This window comes from Accipiter gentilis, chromosome 14, assembly GCF_929443795.1.
Source record: "Accipiter gentilis chromosome 14, bAccGen1.1, whole genome shotgun sequence".
NCBI lineage: Eukaryota > Metazoa > Chordata > Aves > Accipitriformes > Accipitridae > Astur > Astur gentilis.
The window spans coordinates 30971345-30988624 of NC_064893.1; the positions used below are offsets into that span (position 1 = coordinate 30971345).

At 43.5% G+C, this 17280-nt stretch overlaps 2 protein-coding genes across 2 annotated transcripts in view; one reads left to right on the forward strand and one right to left on the reverse strand.

Moving 5' to 3' along the window:
• The window catches only part of DIDO1 (death inducer-obliterator 1), a 56370-nt gene extending 55966 nt beyond the window's left edge, over window positions 1–404 (reverse strand). The window contains exon 1 of the mRNA XM_049817198.1: window positions 242–404. The gene's annotated coding sequence lies outside the window, so the exon portion shown is untranslated. The remainder of the gene's footprint in view (window positions 1–241) is intronic.
• A 6430-nt stretch (window positions 405–6834) lies between these two features.
• On the forward strand, window positions 6835–13686 carry GID8 (GID complex subunit 8 homolog). The gene is made up of 5 exons (XM_049817200.1): window positions 6835–6911; window positions 8182–8311; window positions 9501–9697; window positions 10211–10408; window positions 10739–13686. The coding sequence occupies exons 2-5, from the start codon at window positions 8194–8196 to the stop codon at window positions 10910–10912; spliced, it is 687 nt and encodes a 228-aa protein (XP_049673157.1). The 5' UTR covers window positions 6835–6911; window positions 8182–8193; the 3' UTR covers window positions 10913–13686.
• The last annotated feature ends 3594 nt before the right edge of the window (window positions 13687–17280 follow it).

A 17280-nucleotide genomic window follows, 5' to 3' on the forward strand; every position in this document is an offset into this window, starting at 1 on the left:
CCACCCCCCACACACCCCCTCACCACCACCACCCCCCGTTCCCCGGGGGTCCCTCCGGCCGCCCTGACCCGCACCACCCGCCCGCCTCCATTTTCTCGTCGAGCCCAAAGGCGTCCAGGCCGGAGGAGGCGGTCGCCCCTTTTCCGCCACCCCTCCGCCGCTGCTGCTGCTGCGGCGGCGGCGGCCCCAGCTCCCTTTCTCCTCCCGTCCCGCTGCTTCTCCGGCTGCCTCCCTCACTCACCGCGGGGAGGGGGTGGGGGGGGGGGAGAGAAATCTCGCCGCTGCCGCGGGTTCTCAGCCGAGCCGAGCCGCCATTTCCTCCTCGCAACGGCTCCAGAGCGCTGGGCGGGGGCGCTCCTCCCCCGCTACCATAGAGACCGACATGGCGGCCAACGGCAGTCCTAGAGCGCTTCGCTTTGCGCACGGCTCCCGGAGGACTTCGGCTGGCGGTTGGCTCCGCCTCCCCGTCGGGCGGCGGCGGCGGGCGTGCGCGCGCTCCCTCACGGCAGGGCGCTGGGCGGGAAAACGGCGGCGGCTCGTCAGCCTTGCCCGCAGCCGGGGCGGCTCTTCCCCGTCTCCCTCCAGTTCGAGGGGAGGCTGAGCCGTTCCCCACACAGCCGTAGGGCCGCGGCTCTCCGCCAAGTCCCCGTTTCTTGGGCTTTAGGCCTGCGGCCGCTGAGGAAAACGGGAGGCGGGCCACCCCGGTCAACCTCAGGGCTTCCTCTGCAGACGAGTTGTGTGGGATCAACAACGCCTGTTCCCGGTTTTCTTACCAAAAATACGGCGTGATCTTACCTCACAGGAACTGCAGTTTCATTCATTATTCGTGAGGTCGCAAGCGCCGAGGGAAAACTGCACAGCAGCAGTGCTAAATACTGTTTTGCTTACGGTGACTTCTCTCACAGGACAAGTACGGCTTTGTCACTGGATTAACATGGCAGAGAAGCTCGTCTGCTGCTTGCAGACCAAACTGCTCACATCAGCTACGCTCCCCACCTGTCCTTAGTCCATTGGGGTTTTGTTCTGTTTTTCCTATTCTACTCCACCTGTTTTAGAAAATCAAATAGCAATTCCTGCTATTTGCAAATAGCAATTCCTGCAGTAATGCTTTCTTCTGGGTCCAGGTTACGGAGTGCCATGGAAAGGAAGCGTTCACTGGATCAGCTCATCCACCACATGGAGGCTTCCCAGTAAACAGCCTTTAAAAATGGTTAGGCTACTCAAAAAACTCTCCAGGATCCAAGCTGCTATAAACAGCTACAGAGAGTTAACTCCCATTTACACCTTTTCCTCAATACTGTCAGCATTTGTAACACTAGCAACCAGAAACACCTCCATCTCACAGTCACTGAGGGGTCCGGTCCCAAGGTTTACAGGAGGACCTGGGAGGCCATGCAAACACTCCTGACCTGGACATCGGAAGAGCCTTTTAGGCAGTCGGAGGTGTGAGGTTTGGCTCTTGGATTGACCCTGATCCTGCATATTTTTCCTCATGGGTTGATAACATTGATTTCAGTTGGATTCCAGACAGGTGCAGTGTTTACTAAGATGGATTAAGGAATGAAAACATAAAAACATACTTAGCATTAATTCTATAGAATTACAGGATTCTACAGAGCAATTTGATTACATCTTTTACAAGTCTACATTCTATATATGAGACTTCTGGTGGTAAAAACTCAGGATAATGTTGGAAAAGCTACTGTTAGCTTTTTGCCTGATAGTATATAGTCAGCCTCTTTCTCCACCTGTAAAACCAGGCAGTATTAATACTTACTTCACACAGGAACACCAAGGGGTAAAAAAAACCCAACAGATTCCTGTGCAAAAGTACAAGACACCATGATTAAAGGCAAGCAGAAGTTTAATTTTTGTTCTGCAGCTAGAGCTACAATAAATGAAAAGCACATGGAGGGGAAATACCTTATGATTTGGTAGATCAAGCTGCACTGTGATTTACACCCTGAGAAAAGCTAATAACATGTTGTTAATGGACAAATTTAGCATCTAGGGAGTGCTCAGACCCAGGAATTACACACCAAGGGAAAGGGAGCATGCGAAACCAGGAATTGCACACCAACAGTGAACAGGGGATGCCTGCAATAGGGGATCCAGCAGTGAAACAGGTATTAAATACCTCTTACATGCATTTGGTAAGAGGCTTACACCATCTTAACGTAATACCGATTCACTTTGCACACCCAGTGAATACCATCTAAAGCACATTACACTTTCAACCCACAAAACCCCCCACATCTTTGTGTTAAAGCCCAAGTCGGAGTATCTACCTTTGCTGATTAAACACCTGCGTCACCTTCACTTAAATGGTACCATCAGCAACTCAGGTCCTTCCCCATCTCGTTCCCTTCCCTTCCTAATTCTTTTCCTGTTAGAGCCTTATTTCCCTTAATTTGGGAAATCTAGTCCTGTGTTACTGGTCTGAATCTGCATTGTCCTGGCAGCACACAGAAGGAGCTTTTTTGGTGATCTATATAATGCGAGTTTTGTTTCAGTTTAGGCTTCCTTTCATATAACATGATGATAGTTTCTAACTGGTTTGAACTGAAAACACTGCTGGGAAATCCTAGCAGAGATTAATGACTATCAATCAGCTTCTAAAACAGTCTAATAAGCACCTTATCTATCTCTCCTTCTTAAACACTAGAGAAGCTTATGCTGAAATATCTACAAATCCCTCGTCACTAACTCTCCTTAAAACTTTTTTCCACTGCTTTCCAAAACCTCTTCCGCTATTAGGTGGTCAGTACACTGAGACCTTCCTCTGCAGCTGACACATGTTTATTTGTTTATCCCTTGGGTTTCCCTAATGAGTCTTTCTTAAACTTTGGGTGTCTACAAACTGGCCTTACTTATATTTGCAGTGCCTTACATAAGGGTCTTTAGTGATAGGCACTAAGGCATCATCTTCATGTTTCACAGAGACGGTCATCCCACATCTGGGATGTCACTTCTGCCCTCTCACCCACCTTTCCCTTCACCAGGATAGCAACCCTTTCCAGCGTTTGAAGACACGAAGCCCTTAAATATAATACTTACTTTACGTTCACGCCTTCTCTCAGTTCTTCCTCACTGAATGTTCTGGTGAGCCAAATTCAGCAGCCAGGTAAAAACCAGAGACAGAGTTAGCCCATGAAAAGAGTAGGGATGAAAGCAAATGAGCAAGTTCTCTTCCCTCCTCCATCTCTGGCATTTGTGTTTGGGTTTTTTTAACAGATAACGAATCATTTTAAGTCAGAACAGACTGATTTCTGTTGGCTGTGCTCCAGCTTTACCTTTTTTTGTGGAAAAACCCCTCTGTCCTCAGAGTTCAGCACATCACTCAAAATAGATACATCAGGTGTCAAGGCAGTGTGTCTTATGAGTCCTTGATTCTCCAAGGCTCCTGATACATCATTTTTCATAAAGACTAGATGAACACAGAGAAATACTTTAATGAGGGTTCACCATACTCACATAAATAATGCAATCCCTTTCCCTACCAGCTGATGGAAACTTGCAGATTCCTCCCCCCCCCCCAAGTCTAGGTAAACTCTGCCCCCCACCACCATATGCCTTTTTTGCAGGGATTTTTGTGACTTCTCCAGGAATTAGTGATTTCGGTTTGGGATTCACTCCACCCAACTCCAAATATCAGTCATCAAAATACCTCTCTGAGATTAGGATTTATCAAATCCTAATTCATGTAAAAATTCTATAAACTGCACTGAATTACAGTTATTATGTTTCTTTTTGTTTCTTTTGTAGTCTCACCCAAAAATCCAACTTTCCGTGTTATTACTGCCCTCATTACTCTAAGATTCTTGTAGGACTGTGGGTCATTGAAGACATGGGATAGTCTCCTGAGAGCACAGTAGTTTGTTTCCATGCATTTTAATTGAACTTTAGACTCACAGAAGCATACTGCAAGGTTTTCCCTGAATAATAAAAGACAAGTTTGGTTCCAACTTTGAGGAGAATGTGAGGGTTTTTAACAGAAGTTAGGCTTTAGTGCTAGGAAAAGAGGGAATGGTGCAGGAATCTTTTGCCATGAACTGCTGCACAACTTTGTATCTTCCTACTCCCTTCTTAATTTTGTGAGGTTTAACAAAGAAAAACCATGCAAGTTTGGTATTTCCAAATCCCTGGGTATTCTAAGCTATGAAGCGCAGGGAACGCAAGTGTTCCTCTTCACTAAAGACAGCCGCAGGTATTATACACGGGATGATTAAACATGTATTCAGTGAGATACAAGTTAAAAAGAGGGGAATACAGAAGGTCACTAGGCAGCTTTCTATCAGGAAAGAATTAGTGTAAAATATGTGTTACTTATTACTCAAGATACTGCTCAATCCCCCCCAACCATGCAGAGTTTTCATTGCACCCAGAACATCAGTAGCAAAAAAAAGGCCTGTATCAAGATAAAGGAGTAACAGTTTTGGAAGTTTTTTAATAGCTTTATAAGGTTTTTTTATATACTTAGGGTTTTATCACATTGGGCTAATGCTGCCATCAAAAAAGGTGTCACTACAAGTAGTACTATTTAGTATTATTTAACCAAATAAAAACAATTCATGCATTAGAAAGTCACTTTGTTTTCAGACTCAGTGAGAAGATGCTTCAAGAGTAACATTCAAAGTGTGTTTGTTGCAACTAAAGTGGTTATAGCACCTCTTCTCTCAAATGAAATCTCAGTTTCTAAGAAGGTTTGACGTTACCAGAAACATCAAAAAGCCAGAGAAAGCATATGAAAGGAAAAAAAGATGAGAAGAGAATGCAGCTGGCTTTGATATTCTGCACAGAAATATTCTAAACTTCTTTTTGTTAACATTAGGGCCAGAAAAAATGCCAACTCCTAAAAATATTTAAAAAACAAACCAACCAGACTATTTTTCGTGACAAGCAAAACCACAACTCAGGAGCTGTTTTTAGCCCATTTTTACTTTTCTTTAGCTCAGGGACAACAAAGGGGGAAAGGGAAACTTCTGTTGCAGTTGGTCGAACAGCCCAACCTCTGAAAAAACAGGTGTCAGCACCACACAATCAGTATGCTGCCAAAGAGCAGCTCACACATTTTTAGCTTACTTGTTCAATGTTATTCTACTAATTAGAAAGCAATTACACTTATTTTTTACCTGTAAACAGCAATTGCGGTATGAATTACACTCTGTTGCTTCCTCTCTGCTTGGGGTATGTTTCCCTCTAAAGAAGTCAGGAAACCCTCCTAAGAGAGGCTCACCTTCCTCCTCTCTCCCTCTTTATGGAAGTCTCCTGAGAAAAACTCCACCTTTTTAGGGAGGAGCTGACAAGAACCAGGCAGGACACCCGAGCCAACGGGAGATTTACAAGCCTGACAGTTCAAAAATAGAGTCTGAATGTTGATGTTTCCCAATGAGCCAAATTCACTGAGATTAGTTTTTAGATTAAAGCCTGAGGAAGCAGCCCTCTCCAACCAATAGGAGTAATTGCCACACTGTAACTTTCTTTGTAATATGGCTCACAACTACTGGTGTGTATTACTAAATATTTGAAGTTCTTAGTCCAAAATCCTGCATTGTTTATAAACTTGGAGCTTTGTTTGGGGAAATATGTTAAAATAATAAATTATTGACTACATTGCAGATTTTCTCGGTTTCAGTGTAGGGACAACTGTAATGAAAATGAGTTTTGAAGGGTGAGCTTTATTGCGAAGTTACAAAAACAAGAGTGAAAAACGAGTAATTGTATCCGTATTTCCAGTCTGTGTTAACTGAAATTACATTTTTCTGAGGGGTATCATTTGCAGCATTTCACACATATAAGTTGTGTGTCTTAAGCCTGCTCGCCATTTAAATACACAAATTGAGGTGTTTTCTGGGCTTCCCTGCAGAGCTGTGTCTCACCAGCCCCACTGGATCTAGCCGCAGTGAGTTTATTGAGCTCTCCTCAGCCGCCGGTACAAGTTTTGACAGAGATCACAGATCAGAGCCCTCAGCCACGACAGTTCACAGCCCGGTTTATCGACTGAACTGGCGGAACCGCACATTAACGTAGCGGGCTGTGACCTACAGCGGACCCATCTCCCTTTCCATCACCCTGTCAGGGTCAACTCCGCCGGCTCCAACGGCCGACCCTTGCCAAGCGAAGCTCTCGAACAACCACAACCGGCCCAACTGCGGAACCCGCCATGTCGGTGCAGGAGCGGTTCCACCTCACACGGCGGTGCGGTGCTCACGCACACCCCACCGCAGCAGGGACCGCACCAGCCCACCAGTCCATTTCTGCTTCACTTGTTACTGGCAGGGTTGGTGTTCCTCTCCCGGGGAGGAGGGGGTCCACGCTGTCACCTCAGGAAGGGAGATGAGCCAGAGAGCCGCTGCCGTAGCTCCGGGCAGAGGTGGTCGCGACCGCTGAGGGAGACGGCACGGCGGAGCCAGCACAGGCCCTGCCCCGCGGCCTTGAGCCAAAGAGGAGCTGAGGGGGGAGGCAGGGACGGAACGAGACTCGGCCCTCAACCCTGCTCGGCGCGACGGCCCCGCTGACTCCGGTGACCCCCATCCCACCGGCTGCCCGAAGCGGCACAGCCGCCATCTTGCCGCCAGGTTCGCCCCGCACCGCTAGGCTGCCGCTCTAGCGTAGCCCTGGCGGGATCGCGCCCGATCTCTATGGTACTGAGGCGCGCCCCCCCCCCCCCCCCCCCCCACCGCCCCCGGCCATCTCTATGGTCCCAGCTCCCCACCGGAGGCGCGTACTCCCACGGCCAGACGTACGCTCTGTCCCGCGGGCCGACTCTATGGTTGCATTTTCTCGCCCCTCTCCGGGCGCTGATTGGCCGAGAGGACGGCTCTCGCGAGACCCGCGCGCCTGCGGCCTAGGCGGAGGCGGCGGAAGGGGCCCGCGTTCGTGCGTCGGCAGCCGGCACCGCGGCGCGCTCGGTAAGATGGCGCCGGCGGGTCCGCTCCTTTCCCTCGGGGGACGGGGACTGGCGCGGTCCTTCCCCTGGTCCGGCGGGTCGGCTGGCTTTCGAACGCTGCGGGTGGCGGGGAGGCGCTGGGCCTGCGGCGAGCGGGGCCGGGCGCTTGGGTGGCCCGGGCCCCGGGGAGGGCCGGGTCGGGGGGGTGGGTGGCGGGCGGGCAGCGCCTCGGTGGGCGGCGGGGTGAAGGTCGGGGTCCCCCGGTGGGCTCGGGTCTGCCGCAGCCCCGTTTGTGGCGGGAGCTTTATTGCGCGCCCCCCCCCCCCCCCCCCCGCCTCCCGCCGCGTTGTTGGGAGCGGCGTGAATGCAGGTCCGGGGAGCGATCGACCCCTCAGCCGGCCCCGGTCTGATCCTGCCTCCCGCTGTCCGACTTACCCCGGGTGCGGTGTGGTTTTGGCGGTAGTTCAGAGAAGGAAAAAGCGGCTGGAAGTGGGCTGGTGCTGAGAAGGCGCGCTGCCGCTCGTGTCTGCCCGAGAGGGGTGGCGGTGCCTGTTGCTGCTGCTGCTGCTGTTGTTGTTGTTGCCGCCTCTCCTCCCCCTTTCGCTGCTCCTGTGATCGTGACTTGAAGGCAGAAATGGTTAAATGCCGGCTTTAACGAAGCGCTTGGCGTACGAATCTGAAAAAAATAAAAAACAACCCACTGCCGCGAAAAATACTGGGAGATAACATTTTAGTAACGTTGACAGGAGTACTTCTGGGGACAGGGAAGCTAAGCTAACGTGAGTCTCGTAGTCGTACGTTGGGTAACGCATTATGTACGGTTTTGTAGCTGTACAATACATGGAGATGTCCCGTCGTAAGTTTTGGTGAAAACTTTAAAGCAAATATTGTCTGCGTAGGCATTGCTTTAAACGTTTGTTGCAATTTTTCTGGCTAGCTGTCAAACTCTTTGATTCATTTGTTTCACACTGTGATGCTGTGGGTCCTGTATAAGTTCCAAACGAGACTTACTTGGAGTGGATTTAAGAGTAAGTACAAGAAGATGGTGTTTCAATTTTTTATTCTGACGATTGATGAAAACAGCTTTAGAGACTGGCTAGTAGATGTGAAAGAGTGCAGGAACAAGGAGGAAAATGTAAAATTGTGGTTTGAGATAGAAGGGTCTCTTTTGGATTATTAATTTAAAAGATCTCATAAAAAAGATATAAAGGTGGTAGTAACACAGTGCTTGCACACATTAAACTTACTTCTTCTTGAATCATGTTAAATGAGATGCTTTTCTTTTCTTGTAGTAAGAGTCCAGGATGAGTTATGCAGAAAAACCTGATGAAATCACGAAAGATGAATGGATGGAAAAACTTAATAACTTGCATATCCAGAGAGCAGACATGAACCGCCTTATCATGAACTACCTTGTTACAGGTGAAAATGAGTAGTAATGCTAGGAGGCTCTTAAATGTATGTCACTTATTTTATCAAGAGAGACAGTTTTGGCTAGAATATGCTACTAGATGGAGTGAAATTAAGGGCTTTGAGGACTTTGTGATTGCTGTTGGCTTCTCTTAGCAATGTACAACTGCTCTTGCGTTCTCTTAAGTGGAAGCTGACAAAGATTCAGAGGCCGAGTGCTTATCATGCGATAGAAATGGCATTTATTAACCTTAACGCTTCTGCTAAAAGATATAGAAAAGTGTTTTCTGGAATGCTGTAAACAAGCATGACCAGCTTCTGTATGATGATGTTTTTTATGTTGTTAAAACAGAGTTTCAAGATACATTGCAGTTGTTAAATAGCGCTCTGAAAGTTGCACAGAACAACTATCAGAAGCAAGTTTTAACTGGCTAGAAAGATAAACTCTAAAAGGGCACTGCTGTCAAAATAGTTCGAGACCAAAAATATTAACCTCTTCAGCATATAGCCTAATGTTATACTTAGAACAATCAAAAACCCTCAGAAATTGTCCCTAGCAATTATGATGCATACCATCACAGTAAGCTATACTAGGGCGGAGGCATTTGTATCCGATCTACACCCCTGTTTACATTGGTGTGTAGGTGAAGCCTCTGGGAGGAAGGAAGAGCATCTTAGTGGGTGGTGTAAATCATTTTTGTGTATATGAAAGCGTGACTTAGGATTTAAAATAGCTGTTAGAACTTAAAAAAAAATAGTGTTAGTACAAGAAAGCAAAATTAATTTTCTTTTTCTATTTCTTCTCGGTAAAAACTGCTAGGTCTGTGTAAACAGATTTGGGGGCTGGAGGAAAAAGCAAAACCACCCAGATTTTGAAAATGTGATTTTGAAAATACCATTTTGGAATAAGTACACTGCTCTAAGTATAAAACAAGCTTTCAAGTTAAGAGGTAGTGGATTACAAGTTGCATGCATCCTTAGAGAATGAGGGCACAAGAGTTAAGAATGAATTAAGCGTGTACTGTTAGATGCCTGTTGGATAAATGCCTGTTTAAATAGAGAAGAATTTTTCAGAAGTTTGGACTTAATCTTTAAACGCCCAAAATGCACAAGCAATACTCAAGTCTTTTCATTTAAGCTGATGGGGTTTTTTAAGGTGTTTCATAAAATATATTTTATAGGTAAAATATTTCTATTTCAGAGGGCTTTAAAGAAGCAGCTGAGAAATTTCGAATGGAGTCTGGAATTGAACCCAGTGTTGATTTAGAGACTCTCGATGAAAGAATAAAAATTCGAGAAATGATATTGAAAGGACAGATTCAAGAAGCCATTGCGTTAATAAACAGCCTCCATCCAGAATTGCTAGATACAAACAGATATCTTTACTTTCATTTGCAGGTAAGGACAGGTGGCACGCTTTATCTTTGTTTTAGAAGTTGCTGAGAGACTGGATAAAGTAATGCAGATTTTACGAGTACGTTAGGAGGTTTGTGACTGAATATGGATGCAGTTTCAAGTGTTTGTTCTTGGCATCGTTTTGTAGCAACAGGAAACTGTGGCATGGTGCAGAAAACATCATACACAATTAGTAACGTGAAAACTTGTAACAGCAACAGTGGTCTGTGACTTACCAACTTCCATTTACTGTTAGACTGAATTTCCAGTAGTTCCTTTAGTAACACATCTTTTCAAAATGTGTTACTGAAAAGCGTCAGGTTACCTTTTTCAGTAGGTTTTGTAGACAAGTGTGCCGCTCCTTGTCTCACACGTTGAGAAGAATTGACCTCAAACTATCAAATTACGGATTAGCGTTTGTCTCAAATTACACACTAATGTCTGAAGATTACAGTCTTGAAATACTGAAGATTTGTTAATTTGTTTAGCTAATATTGCTATGTCTTTCGTATATAGCAGCAGCATTTGATCGAACTGATTCGGCAGCGTGAGACAGAAGCAGCTCTGGAATTCGCTCAGACCCAATTAGCAGAACAAGGCGAGGAGAGCAGGGAATGTCTGACAGAAATGGAGCGTACGCTGGCTTTGCTTGCCTTTGATAATCCTGAAGAATCACCATTTGGAGACTTGCTTAACATGATGCAGCGACAGAAGGTAGTCCTTTCTCAAAAGGAAATTGATGTCTTTTATTCGTATGTGGTGAAAATAATGTCCAAATATTTTTGCAATGTTTAGAGAAAACTTATGTGGTGGTATGCAAAAGAACAGAAGTATTTCTTAAACAAGATTAAAAAAAACTGGTGTTACTGTATTCAACTACTTAGCTCTCTTCCTTGTTTTCTCCAGGCTCATAGTCTATGGAGCTTTGTCCTGACAACATTCAGAGGAATTAGCACACTAGGTGTGATCTTTTCAATGTCTGTGTGACATTAGCAGTGTTAATCACATGAAAACTATTACTGAACTCCAGTATTTCTTTTCCAGGTATGGAGTGAGGTTAATCAAGCTGTTCTAGACTATGAAAATCGTGAATCAACACCCAAGTTGGCAAAATTACTGAAACTACTACTGTGGGCTCAGAATGAGCTGGACCAGAAGAAAGTGAAATATCCCAAAATGACAGACCTCAGCAAGGGGACGATTGAAGAACCCAAGTAAAATGTGTGCAGATGGACATCAAACAATCTTAGTACTGCACAGTATACATTTATATCAGTCTGTGACTGAAATATTTTTACTACAGTACAGCACTCAATTCAGATTTTTCAATGAACATCTAATTTGAAGGGAGAAAAGTCCCTTTTAAATGCTGCAAAAACTGCATTGAAAGGCGCTGTATCTCTTTGAAAGTCTGACTTAGGCTATGCACTATAATACATTTTTAAAAAACAATTAAAACAGGACAGGAAACATAGCATTTTTAAAAGTACAGAACTCAAGCTTTCTAATTGGCTACTGATGCCTAGTTTAGTGGCCAGTGAGTCGATACGGAGTTATATTGGCAACTATTCAGTTAAGTTTAACTGTCTCCTGTTTGAAATGTGTATATAGAACAGTGAATATTTTCTACCTTTAAGTTATAGCCAGATATACATTCCCCTTAAAAGTAACTGGTCAAGTTTTCATCTATAAACTTTGCAGTAAGGTCAACCTTTTGCTTGGGAAATAGTGTACAAACTTGTAAATCATAATTTAAGGACTGTTTTGGGGTTTTTTTGTGTTTTTTTTTGTTTTTTTTTTCCTTGTTTCTGACTTCTTGGTGCTTTATATGGTGAGAGCTATGTTCATAACGGATCAGTGACCCATCTTTTCAGGAGGAGTATTGTTAGAAATAAGTTTTTTCTTAATTTTCATGAATGACCAAAATGGCCCCCAGAGGCATTTGAGGGTTTTTGTTAACAGGGGCCTTTCCCCCCTGTAACAAATTTGCAGCTGTAGACACTGCAGTGATTCCAGCGGGCTACTAAAGCTTTGAAGGCCACTGGATGTTTGTAAGCTGAAGGACATGCTTGCGTTAGGAAATTAAGTGGAGGGGAGAGACGCTCGTTGAAGCCTCTGATGCAATCATCTTGTGTAGGATCTGCCTTCATGCTTGCTGAATAAGAATTGTAGTTTTAGAGCTTCTTGGGCTGTTTTTATGCCTTGAGCTGAGCAAAGCGGGGCTGTCTAAAACCAGAAATTTCCATTTTTCTCAATTCTTCCATACCTTTCTGAAGAGATGCAGTTCATCTTCACCTGTATTTGTTTACTGACTGTCCTCACTCTAGTTAGGATTATAGTTTTAATGTTTTACATGTGAAGTCCAGACTTTCAAGTCAACAAATTGTAATCTTCTGGGTATGGGATGTTCTGGTCGACTCAGTTTTGCAGCACTGCACACTGGTATATATCCAGTGGTAGTAAGCACTAATCTTGCCAAATCGATCTCTATAGAGTTTTAGGTCTGTACATCAAGTTATTACAGATTTGCTGAACAAAGACCGAGCTGATGGGTGAAATAGCTTAACATCATGAAACACTGGCAGTTGTCACACCAGTCCCATACTGTACATAATCTAGTCTTGTATGGTAGATATTACCCTGTAGAATGAAACTTAGTTTTCACTTAATTTTACTGGAATACTTACGCATTAAACTGTATAAAGCTTTGCAGATACACCTGACTTACGGAAACTAACAAAACCTGTTACTGATTGCATTACTGTGAACACTGTTTACTTGTGTAGCTATTTTTTGTGGGGAGAAACCGTAGTTTGTTAAGCAGCTATTAGAGATGCGGAGCGCCAAGGTTAAGCTAGATGATGGATATAACAAAATTATTTGTTCCCATTTATTACTGATCATTCTGTTCTCCACTTTGAGGCATTTGTGGTATGGAGGTCTTAACAAACAAGCTATCAGTAGCCCCCCCCCCTCCCCCAACTACAACAGTTGTCTGGCTTTCCTTCACCCAGGCTGGTTATTCTAACACCAAACTTTTAACAGTTGTGGGTTTGGGGTTTTTTGGTTTTTTTGGGGGGGGAGGGGGTTGGGTTTTTGGGTTTGGGGTTTTTTTGTGTGTGTTTTTTGGGGGCTTTTTCCAGTCGGTTGATGTCTGAAAACCATGTATAACTTTTAGTTTGTGAGAAACTGTATGGTTAATGTAACTTTGTTTAATAACAAACTAGAGAAACAAAACTGGAATAGCTCTAATTTCTTCATATATAACTGATCAGCTTTTCCTCTGTTCTGAGACTTGCATTGTTAAATCTCATCTGAAGCTTCTCCCGGATGAAGTGGAAAGTGGTGCGTTTTTGTGGCATGACTAGCATTTTTCTCCATGAGAAATGCAGTATTACAGTCCTGGTTGAGAAGTTCACTGTACTTTTAGAACGCTACATTAATTTCATATAGTATTTGGGCAAAGATTGAGCATAGATTACTTGAATTTTCACTAGCTTGGGTTTTTTTTTTCCATTAAAAAATAAACATGTTTTTTAAGGGGTTTAATATAAAATTAGTATAGAACTATTTCACTTTGGTTTTATGAACATGCCACATTGATAAGCAGCTTTAATCTGTAAAGTTTTTGGTAACTGCAAGAAAATATTCGAAAGCTATGCATTTTAGAGAAAGCATAAAGGTAGTGATATTGGTACTTCTAAGGATCTTTATATTAGTGTATATAAAATAGTTTGCATATACAAATATAATATATAATCTGTTTGAAATATTCTTGAATGGTAGGGGCTGTGAAACATATAATTTATGGAAATATTGTACACAGTAAACAGACGTCTCAGTACACGAATGAACTTTTGTCATATGCATGAGAAGTGTCTTATTTGGTGACTACTAATGAATGGGATTTTGTTAACCCATTTTTGTTAGATAACCACTTTAACAAATACTATTAAATGCCACTTTGATCAGTTTGCTTTAGTGTAAAAATACATATTTTGTTCCGCTTAATTTAGAACAATACGAAAATAACTTTTCTAGGAAGATTTGTTCCAAACTCAATGGTGGCAGACAAATCTGGTAATTAAACGTGGTACACTACACTCATTCCTCCCCCAGCCTTTCCTTTGTTGAAAGCAAGTAAGATTTTTTTCATTAATGCTATGGACGTGAAGAAGTTGGGTTGCAAAATACCCTGTCTTACATGCCTCTGCAGAAAGGCTGTATATCAAGTGTGTTTTGATTAGGCTACAAATCTCTCTCCTTTTCCAAAACCTATCACCTCGCTAATAACTGTCGTCTTTGCTTTTACCATGTTTCTTTTCTGCCTGTCAAATCTAAGCTAAACTGTGGTTGCTTCTGTTGTACAATGGAGTCATTTGTGAAGGGGGGGGGGCGGGGATAACAGGTTTCCATGAGGATGAAGTACTAGTGGTACTTTCTGAGAAATACTTACTGAACTGTTTAATTTTATATAGCTGGAAAAACAGAGGCTGCTGCACAGAAACTAACAGCAGAATTTTAAGTAAAGCATTTCCTCTCAAGACTTTTGAAGAGGCAAACATACAGAGCTTGAAACCAGGTGAAGTACCTCTTTCTCTTTAAGATGATTTCATTGAAACGCTTTCAGCTCCTTCCACCCACATTAAAAGAAAAATTGAAATGAATGTGGAGAGCACTTATGTAGCATTTAAGATATGTGAAATTACCTGGAAAGAGTTCTGTCTCCTTTCCACTCCTTGTACATATAGGGGAAGCCATTACATTATTCTAGGATGATTTTATTGTTTTTAATTTGTAAAATTTATGCTTTGTATGCTTGAGTATAAGCTTAAAAGCATTACTTAAAAAAATCCTTGACTAGTAGATGAGTGTTGCTCGACTTATTTCAAACCACTTTCTGTCCAAGTTCGTTACGGAGCTTATTAAATTGAGTTGGAGCGTGATCCCTCTGTGTCTTATCTTCACGGGTAATGGGGCCTCCTGCTGTCAACAGCAGCTGAAAGCATCCTTGAGATACTTACCTCAAAGAATATAAAAGGATATGGAGTCATATTTTTCCCAAAATCTGCCTTTAGGCCACAGCAAGTTGAGATGGGTTCAGACCTGCACTGTAGGTCTCTCTGCCATCCAGAAGCAATGTCACCGGCCAGTATTTGTTTCTGCTATAGTGTTCTTAACGAAAAGGGACGAGTAGGGTTTATAGCTGTTGCGTGAACAACGGTGTCCCCCCGCCCTGCTCGTCAGCTAGTTTGCTTTATGTGCTCAGCTGTGCAGAGACAAAACACAAAGCTTTATGAACAGCACCCTCAAAAGCATTTGTATTTCTCAATAGACACGTTAAGGTGCTAGAAACTATTTTTATTCCTTTCCTCTCCGCTCCTGCCTTCGGATGATTAAATTAAGGACAAGATTGGCCAAACTACCGGTGGGCTGCACGTTGATGCGTTCAGGCACCTCAGAACCAGAAGGCCCTGTGCATTCTCTCATGCTCTTCATGTTAAATGGGGATTCCAATGATATGCAGCTACCTTATACCCAACTGGCTGAATTTCTGCATTGGAGTTGCTGTTCATTTGAAGACAGTCTCAATTTGTCAACTTTTCTGAGCATTTCCTTATTTCTTAGCATATCGCTGTCTGCAGCAATTTTGCAAAGTTGCATTATTTTAGCCCTAGGAACCACATGCGTTTTCTTCAGACTGGACAAGTTGCATTGAAACTGCTCTTGGTTAGCAGAGAGCGTTCAAGCTGCAGTTGGACTGGCCTTTCAGGAGACAGTTGCCCTTTATGGAATGTGTGAGCCTATTTCTCCTTTCACAGCCCTTCAGGATCTGGGCACGATGGGTGCTTAACTTTGTAAAATCTTCAAGTAATACAACCATTGTGTGGATAAACTTCAGTGATAGTAAATGTCGGCCCAAATAATAACCAAATAATATTTTGTTTGGTTTAATCTTTTGACAGATTAAGCTGAACACAGGAAAAACTAAAGGAGATTCTGTTCTTGCTTAAGATTATTTTCTTTAGTCGGCCCTTGTCTTCTGAACTGATTCCATCTGCCATTTAGTCAGCTTGGTGGGAGGTTTGCTTCCAGAAAATTATGCAGCAGTAAAGGAACAATGGCCATGTTTTTACTTTAGAAAGTTATTTATGTGCATGTGATGGATGTTGAGCTCAAACACTTTTTTTAACTGCAGCTGGTTTTGACAGTGAAACTACCTTCATATGCAAGAGGCAAATTAGTCAAAGAAGCTATTAATTGAAGAGGTAATACTGAGCAGTAAGGGAGAGGAACTGAAGAGTACAACAAGTAAAGAAAACTTTGTGCGATGTGCTTGATTTCCAAATTGAATCATAATTTTAGTAATGATGCAGTAGCCACTGTTGCAGTGTCTGTATTGGAAGTGCTTGTATGCCACAGCAGTGAGACTTAACATAATACTAACTCATACATGGCTATGAGTTAAGTTTTCTGTGATTACTGTACCGTGCCCAAGACCTCTTCAGTTCTTTTTCTGAGCTTATTACATGCATTTCACTTCTGTAGTTACACTTCTGTGACTCATCTCCCCTCCTGCCTCAAATTAACTTCATTCAAACTTGCACACTATTTAAAAAAACCCAACATTGAACAATGGTTTTGATTTTTGGCTGCATTTTACCACGACTTGGCTCCCTCTTCTGGAAACGGGCACAGTAGCAGAGTATGTACTTTATAGTTTCCAGTTTCCAGTCTCCTGTCCAAATGAAGGGAGGAAAGCCTACAACTGGATGAAGGCTAAGCCCTGTGGTTACTACACATGGTTCCCCTCAGTTCCCACTTGTACCAAAGCTTGTTGTATTTGTTTTCTCTGTTGGTAGCAGGACCGCGCGACCGTGTGTGGCTATGCCACAGGCCTTTTGGGGTAGATCTCGTTCCTCCGAGGAAGAAATGCTGAAGCAAAGGACAAAGTATGATTTTACGATTTTTGCTTTTGTCAGCCCTGGTGACCTCCTTCTTCTGGAGTTGTCTCTATGGTGCGTGAGGAACCTTTTTGCTATTTCAGTCTCTTCAAGTTCAGCTCAATAATACTGTTAACCCTCTTGATTTCAGTAGCTACCTACTCTTCGGGACCTGCAAAGTATTCATGCTAGAAGAATGGATGAGTTAGCTAAACATTAGTCTGCTACAGACTTAATTTTAATGAGCATTTACAGGCTGCTGGCTGCAGGACTAGCAGCTGGGAGGTGCCTGCACCTGCGCCCTGTACTTTTTTGGTGCAGCCCAGAAGCTTTTGAAACCTTTCCCAAGGGCCACGTACGACCTTGGTTGGGCTGTGCCGGAGCTCCTCCATCCTTTGCTGCCCTGAAGTTTTGCCATGCCTGCATCCAAGCCACAGAATCACCTGAACGATGTCTTAACAAAGCTCCTGCACCTGCTTATTCATGTTCCTGAAGTGAGTCACGAGTCCTCTTGTTTTGGACCGAGATAACCATCATTTTAATTATCTGCTTCCATAAAGGAGTCTGATTATCTCTCTTAGATAACTTAGAGCAAGGCAACAGCTCTATCCGACAGAGTTAAGATGTAACAATATGGATTCC